Source organism: Monodelphis domestica, chromosome 6 (assembly GCF_027887165.1).
Source record: "Monodelphis domestica isolate mMonDom1 chromosome 6, mMonDom1.pri, whole genome shotgun sequence".
Taxonomy (NCBI): Eukaryota; Metazoa; Chordata; class Mammalia; order Didelphimorphia; family Didelphidae; genus Monodelphis; species Monodelphis domestica.
Genome location: NC_077232.1, coordinates 72,754,602 through 72,767,620, shown reverse-complemented (window position 1 = coordinate 72,767,620; position 13,019 = coordinate 72,754,602). Strand labels below are relative to the sequence as shown.

Below are 13,019 nucleotides of genomic sequence, written 5' to 3'. Positions count from 1 at the left end.
TTCCACTGTCTTCTGCCCTGATCAGATATCTGGAATGCTATCTATGTACAATTCTAGGCATATTTTAGGGAGGGTGTTTATAAGCTTAGAGTATCCAGAAGAGAGTCACTGGGATGATTACGGGTCTCATGTTGAATTCCTATACAAGGATGAGCTAACAGAACTGAAGGTGTGGCCCACAGAAATTAAAAGAGGAGGTGAACACTGTTCTGAAGTATTATTACCTGGAAAGATTAGACTAGATTTTTTCTCAGAAGCCTAAACTATATTAAAAAAATGGGTAGAAGTTACAAAGAGGTAAATTTATTCTAATGCAAGATAAAGCTTCTCAACAATTAAGCAAAATCTCAAAGTGCAGTGGGTTGGCTACCTTAGGAGGTAGTGGGCTACTCTGAACTTGTGGTCTTTAGACAAAGGTTAGATTTCCACTCGTTGAGTATAGTTATTTTTATTCAGGTTTGGTTAGAACTAGATGATTTCCAAGGTCCCATAGAATTGAAGTGTGTGTGTGTGTATGTGTCTGTCAGTCTGTCTGTGTAGGTATGGCATAAAAGAGAAAGGCAAATGGGTTAATAACCAAGGTGGCTAGAGGTAACACTAAGATGACAGAAAGTGTGGGCAGGAAGTAGGACAAGGAATAGTTGAATACAAGAGATATCTGAAACTAGGAAGTTGAATCAGTTCAGGGAGCAGGAAATCCAAAGGTCTTAATGCCACAATTTGGAATTCAGAGATCAATGAAATTAAGGAAATGTGAATATTAAAAGGTAAAATCACCTGAACCAGTTGAAAAACACAATTCTATTCCCAGAAAGCTTGGGACTGTTATTTTATATTGGCTCAAACACAAAGGGTACAAGAACTTAGGTATAATAGATGCCAAAAGTGTTACAATGTTCTCTGGGAATACCTGCCACTCCCACACCCATTTCTATGCATTTCCTCAGCATATCCTTTTCCTGGGATATATGCTCTGACAAAATCCCAATTGTTTCTCTCTCATTTTCTTTTTTTTTTTTTTTTTAAATTTAAACCCTTACCTTCCATCTTGGAGTCAATACTGTGTATTGGCTCCAAGGCAGAAGAGTGGTAAGGGCTAGGCAATGGGGGCTAAGTGACTTGCCCAGGGTCACGCAGCTGGGAAGTGTCTGAGGTCAGATTTGAACCTAGGACCTCCTATCTCTAGGCCTGACTCTCAATCCACTAAGCTACCCAGCTGCCCCGCCTCCTCATTTTCTATGTGGAAAATGGATTCCAAAGTAAAAAAATCTTCTTATCCACAATCTCAATATTTCCTGACCTTTGTGAAAAAATATTTCATCATTATTTGTACCAATATTCATGGGGATGCATACAACCATAAATGTTCAAAGAAATAAAAGTTACATTAGAATAGACTGCTTAAGCACAGAATCTGAACCAAGTAACTCTTTTAACAGAGTTTAGAGACTATTACTAATATTGGTCTCCACAATAACTAGTTAGAAAGTTGACTTACCATTCCGATGTGAGTCTAAGTGCTGCTTTGCAGAGCAAGTCTCCCCTTTGATGTCTCCAGGCACTTCCATGCCTAATTTGTGATAGAATTCCCTCTGTTTCCTCATTTCCGCTATTAAAAACAACATTTACCTTTTATTTTAACAATGCCAATAGAATGTTTTTTATCATATTAAAATTTTATACCATCAATAGTAAAATCTCATACAAAAACAGAACTGTCAAAGAAAACTAATCATTCCTATAGCAATTTATTGTCCAAATGGAGAGAGATAATGTGGACTTGGAGCCAAGAGTTCCAATCTTGAAAACTTGATTCAGTCACTCCAGTCACAAGAGGTGCTGAACAAAATCAATGCCTGATTATACAAAATAACCAGCAAGCCTTTCTAAATAAGAATAATAATATAGTTATAATATTATATATATATATATATATATATATATTAAAATATATCGTGGTACCACAATCAAACCTCTTCCCCTCTCTAGGCCTGTTTTCTCAACTATAACATGAAGGGAATGATCTGGATGATCCCATCCATCTTTCAGTTCTGAAATTAAATGCTTCCAATCTAATGTCCACAAACTCTACCTCTTGGCCATCCATGTAGTTTACCTAATAGTTCAGATAACTGAAACAGCTGAAACTAAAGTGTTAACTAAGTGAACTGAAACTAAAGTGTTAACTAGAAATATAAGAGATAAACAGATGTTTGTTAAAAACAACTATTACCAACCTTCTTCTGTGTCACCCCATTCAATCAGAACAATTAAATATCCTCTTAAACATAGTAATTTACAGGCTAAACTCTATTCTTTCTAATCTTTTTTTGCAAATTATTACTGTAACATCATCAGCCCTTAACATTCACTTGAGACTAAAATTTCAGACAACTCAAAAGCTGTCAACTTTATATATATTAATGTATATTTATTTATTCAATATCCAGTTATTCGGGGGTATGTAACAGACGGCATTTGAATTATCAGGTGTCCCCGTTTTTCATTCATCCCTTTGCTTTGTTTTGATGTTTAATAAATAAAGTCATCTACAGTAAACTTACTGTTCTAAAAATGTACTTTATGTGGATGTTGGTAAATATTTCTATCCACTGGCAAATTTAGGAGAATGCAAAGTTAGAATCTAAATGGCTCAAATAAGCTTACTGTTGTAGTGATAAAAAGCTTGCTCTTAGGCATCTACCTAATAATCATACCTCAGTTTCTCAGCTGATCAAAAGCAAGTAAACAGTTAAAAAAATAAAGTTGCAACATAAAGAATTTTAATAATAATCTAGAACCTTTTCCTCTTTTAATCTATTTTATTAATTTTAAAATATCAGTAATGCATGTTCAGAGAAAGATGGCTACACATACACACAAATACATATTACACTGTCAGTAAAAAAGGGTTAATAGAAACAAGTAGCTAGTTAATAAACCTTTATAGAGGTGTCTGGTACATCAGCTGGTAAACTGGTGGGTACATTGATAGAAAGCAATTAAGATTTGGACAAATCCTCATAAAACTGGGAGTTCAAATTGCAGCTTTCACCTAGATGCTGAATTTTGGTAGTTAGTGTTCCTTAAAAAGGGTGGAGGCAAAGTGATGAGGATAGGACCCAGTTGTAGGTTTGATGAAGAAATAGCCCAAAGCATACCCTAACACTTAGCAAATAGATTCTGTCTGCCACAGTAAAGACCAAATATCAAAGAAAAAAGAAAAAGAACTAGAAACTGGAACATATAATAAATGACCCATTTAAAAAAGGGTTCGGTTCTAAAATTCTATGATTTTTAAAACCCAAACCGAAATTGAAAGGAATTCAAAACCTGATCATATAAGTGATAACCGGTATGTCTCACTAAATAAAAAGAAAATTATCTGCAACTGTCTAAGGACAATTCTCTTGGAATAGAATATGGTTGGGGAAGAGGGGAAAGATAATGGGAAGAGATACAATAGACCAAAATAATACAATGATTAGTAGAAGAATAAATTTACCCTTAAGTATTTTGGTAAAAGGAGGGTTTACAGATGGAAATCTACAACAGCACTGGGACTAAGGTCTTCCATAAGAAAATTTAAGCTGATATTCAATAATGGGCTTCAAGGTAACTTCTGGCAGCAGCTCAAGGATTAAAGTCAAGAGCACAGCTTGGAAGATGAATTCAATTTGAAAAGACTCTTCATCAGTCTTTGGATAATACTTTAAGGCAATAATAAATCAAAGTATTTAATCTGGCTCTAGTTTTTAAAAACTTGAAAAGCAGGATTAGTAGAATAGTCTAGATAAGAAAGAAGAAAAATGAATTTAATAACTCAGTGTTCTATGAGGCTGAGAACATAAATTACTCAAAGAAAAATTCTATTTCACAAAAAATGTGGAGAAAGTTAGAAAAGTTGGTCAGAAATTAGCTTTAGACCAACATCTTACACCACTTGTTACAACAAACTAAAAATGAATATGCCCTGAATATTAAAGATCATACCACTGAAAATTAAGAGAACCTTTTACAGCTATGCCAGCCACAGAGAAGAATTCTTAACCAAACAGAGGCTATCACAAAAGACATATGGGTATAGATAACTACATAAGACTGTTAGATTCCATTTGATGTGTTGGTTTGTTTTACTAAAATTTCCCCCTTTCTTTTTTATACTTTGTTATACAGAATAGTTCCCTGAGACCAGAAAAGAAAATAATTATGCAGATGATATAAAAGATAATATTTTTTAAAAATATAAATCTGTGGAGAAATAATATGGTGAAATTACTACTTCACTCCCTTCCCCACTGAGAAAGACAAATGGATGTCAGCTATAATTTGATGGCTATAAAGCCTTTAAGGGTAAGAATAGATACTGAAGACTCTGAAGAGTTACTGAGTGTCACATACCTTCTACCTCCCTTCTGCTGGATCTTTTTCCCCTACCTCCTAAGTCAAGAATCATTGGAACAGAGACAGTAGATGGCTACATGGATAGAACACCAGGCTTCAAATTGGGAGGTCCTGCGTTCCATTCTGTCCTCAAGACACTTCCTAACTTTGACTGTGGGCAAGTAAATTAATCCCAATTGCTTGACCCTTACAGCTCTTTGACCTACATAGTAATTATTCTAAGACTTCAAGATTTTAAGAATTAAACAAAAACAAACCAAAACAGAATCTTTGGGGAAATGGGCAAAACATGGCCTTAGGAAACCTGGAACCCCCACAGGAGAGCAAAGCCAAATGTAGATAATGCCTAGAAAAGAAGATTTTTGGTACAACTTATTCACCTTGCTGAGCTTAGTTCTTAACCTTGGCATGTAAAAGATGGTTCTTTGGTGTTGGTCAGACCCTGTATTCATTGTTATTCTTTTGTGATTTGTATGGGTTCCGATCACAGTCCAGTCAATTCTTGTTGCCTAGGGACTTCTTTTAGGTAATAAAGTTCATTTCTGGCTACCCATTAGATATGTACTCTCTACCTCTACTTATGCTGTGTTCTGTCCTTTTGACCTCATAAGGAATTACAATTAGCCGCAGCCATAGAGAGTTGCTGAATCTGTGCCAAAGGTTTAACACATAATTCATGGAAACGTTGCAAGAACAGCAAAAAAGACTGAATTTTAAAGATAGGGCACTTTCTCATCTATTCCTAAGAAAACTTCCAAATGGTACTGGCTACTATCTCAAGAGACTGGCTTCAAAACAATAGTTCTGGGTGGGTAGAGACATAGAGTATATTATTACTAAGACTGTGTTTCAATATGTACAAGAATTGAATCCTTTGCCACTAGGCTTGACTGCCGAATAATACAGGTAAAATCCTATTTAATGAACACCAATTTAACAATGCATTCTACTGAGTAGAATAATTTTCCTGTTCTAGCAGATGGTTCATAGTTACAGAGCTTTGCTGATCTGGCTCAAAGGAATTTGATGAAATGAAAGATTCTGTAGAACAGATGTCTTCACAAATCCCAGTTCATAAAGCAGTCAATCTATTTAACAGAAATGTTCTGAATTTGGTTGAGTATTGATGATTTTGATCTTCCTACGTTTGTATTTTAGGGTGCAAGACTGATGCCAGGCTTCTATGTCTGGAGGAGAGATGTAAGAGCCTAAGGTAGACCCCCAAAAAGGAAGTAATATTCTCTCTTCTAAAGTAGATTCCATTTAAACACAATTCAGGTTTAATGATGCTCACCTGGTACTCCATGAAGTGTTTTTAAATGGAATGAGTGACCTATTGGAATATATACATCATATATACATATATGTATATAACACACACACACACACACACACACACACACACACACACACACACACACGGTTCTGATTTCACTTGAACCAAGAAAAAATTACAAAAAGTCCTGAAACTATGCCATAAAAATTGAGAAGTTTATACTCTTGGTCATACTGAAGAAGGTCTAAAAGACATAAAATAATGATCTAGACATCAAAAACATGAATACCTTTGCTGCTAACTACCACACACTTCTCTAATTACAAATTAATAGGGCAAAAACATCACCACTATTTTACAGGCCAGCTGACAAAAGCTGGGGGAGTGGAAATACTATTGTTATTAGGCCATTAGTACTGAAAGGCTGAGTGAATGAGTCCCAAGGTGATCATTTCTTCTCTCTCCAAATTCCAAAAATGATAATTAAAGGAAAATTCCTATTCTAAAACGTCTTTTCTTTCTCCTCAAAATAAGACACATCCATTTAATAAGTCTCTCTTATGTTAGTGAAGTAGATTTTCCCACCTGGGATTGAGAATAGCTCTGAAATGTGTACATCTGGACTGCCAAAAGAATAGACATATAATGCCCGCTCCTCACTCATCTCAACAGATAACATATAAAAAAGGAGTTGAAAAGCAACAGATAGGAGAAGGAGAAAGTAGTGGCATGGGAGTACAGTAGTAAAACCCAGAGAGGGAAGGACTGTTGGGCCCTTCTTCAAAATGGAGGTTTATGGGAGGAACTCATCAATGGGCAAGGATCAGCAGGATGTATGGAGAAGGCAGCACAGAGGGAAAGGGAGAAGACAGCTGAAGCAAGGTATTGAAATCCTTAGTATGAAATTAGAATAAACTTATATTCTGGGATAAGATCCACTTCCAAACATGCCTATTGTCATAAAATAATAGAGCTCACATAAATCTTCACTTCTTTTTAGTAATCTTTTTATGCAATCACTGATTCCCTGTTCTCTACTCCACCCCCTGAAGGGAATTCCAAACCTTTTTCTCTCATCAATCCTCCAACTCCACAGCTTTCCTCAAATACAAATGGCTTTGCTTTCCACTTCCCTGAGAAAATTAAGAACTAAGATTCCTTAATACTTTTCCCTCTAAACTTTTTCAAAACGTCAACATTTTTACTTCTCCCTTTTTAAAAAAACTTCTCTTGATTTTCTCCTCCTTCCTTCTAGTCTCAAAGGAAGACACTATACTGATTCCATGGGCAAATGATAAGTAGCTGTTGGGGACTTCTGGTGTGGGAACTTCCTCCACCAAATGTAGGCAGATCATATCCTGGTTATGACTTAGCAGGTAAGCACTAAGGTTCATATGACTAGCAAATATAAGAGATGGAATCTGCATCAGGATATTTCAATCTCCAGGCCTAGAATTCTATCCACTGCACCAGACTGGCTCTGTTCCTTGAGCTTTGCCAAGGCTAACCACAGCTTTAATTCCTTGCCAGGCTGCCTCCTCCAGAGATTTGCTGCATCAATTCATTCTCACCCATCCTCTCATTCATCTTCTCTCTGCAAGTCCTCATTAGTGCTCTCATAAATCCAGTCTTTCCCTTCTTAATGACTCTTTTCCACCTACCAACCCAAGTATTCAAATGTCCCCACATCTACCATGCAAGTTGCACTGAAAAATTTCATGAAAAAATAGCCTCCTAATACCTTCAATTTTTTTAATACTTATTCCTAATGAACTGAATTCTGTCTCCTTCTGCTGAAAATGTTCTCTCAAAGGACCCAAATAATCTCTCCTTTGTGCCAAATATAATAGTCTTTTTTCTTAATCCTTATCCTTCTTGCCCTATCTTCAACCCCTTTAAATAAACATTTATTAAGCACTATTATATACCAGCCACTAGGCTAAGCACTGAAGATACAAAAAGAGGCAAAAGAGAATCCTTGCCTTCAAAGAGTTTACAATCTAATGGAGGAGACAATGTGCAAACAAATACATACAGAGTAAGCTATGGACAGGATAAACAGGAAATCATTAAAATGAAAGTACTGTAATTAATAAGGGTTAGGGAAGGCTTTTCCTGGAGAAGGTGGGATTTAAATTGGAACTTAAAGGAAGCCAAAAAATCAACAGTCAAAAACCAAGGGGGAAAGTGTTAAAGGCACGGGGGACAGAGAAATGGAGTGTCTTCTTCATGGAACATCCAGGAGGCCAATGTCACTGAATCGAACAGTATGTCAGGGAGTAAGAGATAGGGTTTGAATGCCCAAAAAAGCATTTTGTATATGCTCTTAGAAGCAACAGGAAGTCACTAGAGTTTACTGAGTAGAAGAGTGACACGATCAGACCTATTTGTACCATGTACCTTGGTGGACCATATTTATATACTTAACACTCTGTCTTTGAAAAGACAAACATTTATTAAGTATCTACAATATTAGGTCTTACATAACACATCCTATATGTGTGCCTTTAAGGAATTTACAGTTCAATAGCTCTACTATACAGTCTCCACATACTTGCTAAAATAAATTTTTTAATAAATCTATGTCTAACACCATGACATTTACCCTACTAAAGAAGCTCCATGCCTTCTTTTGCCTCTAGGATAAAGGACAAATTATTATTTGGAATTTAAGACCCTTCACAATCTGTCTATAATCTATCTTTCTTGGCATATTTCCTATTAATCTTCCCCCTCACCACTATATGTTCCCTATATTCAAGCTATACTGACTTACTTAATGTTCTTCAGACTCAGTATTCTGCTTCCCATCTCCATGCCTTCATACAACTGTTCTCCAAGCCTACAACATACTTCTTTCCTCACCTTTGCCTCATAAAATTTCTAAAATTCTTCAAGACTCAGCTCAACTGCTTCCTTCAAAAAGATTTCTTTGAACTCCACCTCCACTCCTAATTGTTAGTTTCCCCCAGGTTATCATGTTTAATATATTGTAACTCCCTAACACAGGAACTTTCTTGCACATCACACAATCCCTGGCAGACAGTAAGCCCCTAATAAATGTTTGTTAGTTGAAGAATACAATAAGGCAGGCTTATAGACAGACACACACACACACACAGAGTTGGTAGAAGGCAGAAAGAACAAAAGAAGCCCAAATAAGACCATTGTTGTGCATATAAAAGGGTCTCACAAATAAGGTCTTTCAGTAGAAATGGGGAAAGGGATAGAATACAAGGTATATCAGGGTGGGAAAGTGTTAAGTTCTGACTAAATGTCAAATGATCAAAGGTTTAAAAAAAAAATCCACCTAACAGTTAAGAGATTTGAAGGACATATGACTGTAGTATTTTAAGAGAAAAAACAGGAGAGGAAGGAAATTCCATGGCATTGCTGTTTTTAGTGATACATCCATTTTATAGCTAATTTTGACATACTAAGACTTACCTTCTTGGAGGCCTGGTACCAATTTGTAAACAATATCTTGCATTGTCCTGTCATGACTGGCAAAAAAAAAAATTACAATTACAATTTAAAAAAATCAGAAATTATATTAAGATGCCACTTGAAGTATTCTTTTTAAATTTATTTTTCTGTCTTGCATTAAACAATACAAAACACCACAAAGGTTTGATATTCTTGGAAGAGTGCTAACTTAATTCTATTTGGAAGTAGTTTTACACTGCAGAGGAATCCAATTGCATATATTATGTATCTTGGTTTTGTTTGGTTTTTTTAAGATAAATTCTATTAATACATTTGTGTTTTTAATAAAAGTCACAATTTGTTCAGAATTCATTTTGTTAAGTGAACATAAAACATTACATAAGTTAGGGATCATATATACATAAAAACTGTCAGGTTATGGTAAAGTATAAAAACATGAAAGACCATTTAAATTATCTATATAAGTTATTTTGAGTTCTGAAAGGAGAAAAAGAAATGGTCTTAAAATAATATAGAATCATAATATCATATATATCAGGAGTTAAAAGGCACCTCCTCAAAGGCCCTACCATAATTCCTAGTATTAAAGTATAAGCACCAGTAAGTATGCCCTGAGTTGACAGTTTTCTAATACCACTGGCAAGACAGCAGTACAACAGATGTTTTTCTGCATGATCTAATGACCTGTCACTTCTACCTAAGAAAGACTCTACGGTTGTCTAGGGTAAAAGACACTAATTGGTATTTAATTTCAGCAGCAATGAGGGTTACTCTTTGGTAAAGTTTAACACATGTCCCTATTTTTATAATATTTAACACATCCATATTTTTTGATGTGTTGATGTTTCACTAATTTTTCCTCTGCTTTTTTTTCATTTTCATTTCTTTAAAAATATCCTTTTGTTTTATATAAATGAGATGGCTTTCTAGAAAGGCAGGATATATACTGGGCAAACTCTCCCTTTTTCCTCTCAAAAAAAGGCTTGGTGGCCAGAATAAAACATTTGTGTTTATAAATTTATACTCTCTTAAAGTGACTTATTTTTTCTTTATTCCCTCTTTTTAAATTTCCTTGTCCAAATTTACTCCTCTACCAATGATATTCCAGATTTGCTTTCTTGAAATTTTGTAATTTCTGAGAGATAATGGTTTACTTTTTAAAAATTTGCAAAGACAAAAGAATTGATCTTCCACCTCCATCTCCATCTCCTACTTTAATAAGCATATTAACCTGTATAGGAATATAAAGCTATTATTAGTTAACAGGCTCTAATAACCTGAAACAAAAAACTTTCGTTGGTCTTTCTAAAGAAACACAAAGGTTACTGCTGATCTCCTAAGATTATGTTATATAGATCCTGGCCTGCTATGACTTATGTACAAATCACTTCAAGTTTCTGTCCAAAGATTTGTGAATGTATCAGTGTGTGTAACCTTTCCTACAATGTAAATTATAACTTCTCCAATGCTAGATTGTTTTCTTTGAGCAGATGTGACCAAAAAACATCTGCCACGAATCTTTGGAGACAAACCTTTGCAAACTACATTAGTACTCCAATGCAAAAGAGAGTCAGTTGCTGGACTCACACTCAAAAAGATTTTCTATATTGGTGCAATCTATTAAAATCCATCTTCTGCTACCATAATAACCATTTCTGCTCACTGGAGTTCAAAGAACCAACTTTACAAGCAAAGGATGGAAGGTGCATGGCTAGATAACAACTCATCAGAAAAAGACTGGGGTAGAATCTGAATGGACAGCTTAATAAGTCAACAGTGTAACATGGCAGTCAAAACAGCTGACATCTCAGATTGTATTAAGGAAGGCATAGTCTCAAATAAGAAAAATGACAGAACACTTTACCCCATCAGACTATATTGGTAGTTCTGTGTTCAGTACTGGTAACCACATCTTAGAAATAAAATTGATAAGCTAAAAAGTTTTAAGAGTAGGGTAACCAGAATGCCATACAAAGAGCTGGATGTTTAGACCAGAGAAGCGAAGTACTGTCAGTAGAGCTCATAGTACTCTTTTCTCAAATAAGAGATTTTTTTTTAAGCCTCTCCCTTTTTTGTGCTACATGGGCAATATATTTGTTAAGAATATTCCTACAAGTCATTCATTAAATTACCTTTATAATCACTGTAGCTTGATGTTTTATGTCCATCCAAGTAAATTTTATTCTGAGTGCAATATTTCAATAGCCCCATCAATATGGCTTCTACCTATCTTTCCAGCTTTATTTCTTACACTTCTCTCTTAAGGCATTCTCTGTTCTATTAAAAAATGGACAATTCCCCAAATTCCCCATTATATCTTTTTCCTCTAGGCATTCACAAAAACTCTACCAGAGGTCTAGAATACACTCCTTCATCTTAATCATCCAAAGGTCCTCTCTTCCCTTAAGATCTAGCTCAGTGGCCACCATCTCCTCTATAATCTTTCTGGATCTCCAGTTATTAATGCTCTGGCTCCATGTTGTTATCATCATTTGTCCTTTGTTTCAAAGAGAACCAATGACACCACAAGGTGGTGTCTTGACTTATACTTATTGTAACATGCTAGATACCCCCTTAGCAGAATGTAAGTTACTTGAAAAGTTAAGGACTTTTTAGTTTTGTTTTTTGCATTCTAGGGCCTTGTATTTAGTAAATGGTTGTGGAACTGAAGGAAGGAGTCTCATGAATCTTGCCCTTGTACCTCATGAACTAGATAAATGCTGACCAATTGTAGAGAGGAGTAAATTTTGACGTGAAACACTGTCTTTATCATTCCCCATATGAAGGGAGGACCAGGAATAAAGAACAGAATTTTGAGAATTGTCCACTCTTTGGGCTATAAGAAAATAAGCCAGCCCTAAATGCAGACAAGAATCTAGTTGTGCACCTCTCTAAAAAAGCTAAGAGGTGAGAACTGACTGCATCTTTTACATTAAGTTTTAAATACTGTATAAAAATTAAAAGTATTATGATAAGCAGGAAATTAAAACTAAATCAAATTTAATTTCCAAAAAATAAGATAAATTCTTTTCAATTTGTTTTAAAAAATGAAATTCTAAAACGCCCTTAGAAATTCAATCAAATTTATATTGTTATTCCATTTGGACCAATATTTGTAGGAAATGAACAGAGAGAACTTCATTTTAAAGGAAGAGACTGTGATGATGTCTCTGAATAGTCATCATTGCCCACAGAGACATGCCTTAAAATCATTAGAACAGAAACACTTGGCATATGCATGAAGACCTGTATTTTAAATCACATCAGGACAGAATACTACAAATTAACATAATTAGACACAAAAGACTTGGACAAATATGCAATTAAATTTTTAAAAGCATGACTAATTTTATTATACCCCAATATGAAACTTATTTTCATACGCTGAGATTTTCATACCTTATGTTTCTATTACAGTGGCTACTTACCCAATGTATTGCAGTGGATGACTCTGATGAATAACAATTCTACACGTAGGGCAAGTGTTATTTTCTTCCAAATACTTTACCAGGCAACTTCTACAGACTGTTTTTGAAAGTATATTTAAAGTTAGAAAACTAAATTCTCAAATCAGAAAATGCTCATGTATACTATTATGAATATTTTAAGTGCCTACAAATAAGTTGCCATGTGTTTTCTAAAGATCTGAAAAGTTTAAAATATATTTCTAAAAATTTAGAAAGTTTAATGACTAAATTTTCACATACAGAATAGATTACCTTGTTCCTGGCTTCAGGCAGAGTGATTTGACTACCATCTCCAAGCTAAGAGTGGGGGAAAAAAGGCTTTGTGTCAACAGCAAAGCCTTCCTCTCTTCCCCTCAATCTACTTTGCTTAACTGTTTCTGTCTTTGCAGATGAAAGGTGAAAAATGGAAGAGAAGGGAAAAACTG

The 13,019-nt window shown here is 35.0% G+C and overlaps 1 protein-coding gene across 5 annotated transcripts in view; it reads right to left on the bottom strand.

The window, feature by feature from the left end:
• The window catches only part of PCGF3 (polycomb group ring finger 3), a 144,524-nt gene that overhangs the window by 40,011 nt on the left and 91,494 nt on the right, over nt 1-13,019 (bottom strand). For all 5 annotated transcript variants that reach the window (XM_007496965.3, XM_007496963.3, XM_001366232.4 and 2 more), the window contains 3 exons: nt 12,556-12,652; nt 9,128-9,183; nt 1,499-1,609 (listed from right to left, as the gene is read on the bottom strand). In XM_007496965.3, coding sequence (XP_007497027.1) covers nt 1,499-1,609; nt 9,128-9,183; nt 12,556-12,652 — 264 coding nt within the window. The remainder of the gene's footprint in view (nt 1-1,498; nt 1,610-9,127; nt 9,184-12,555; nt 12,653-13,019) is intronic.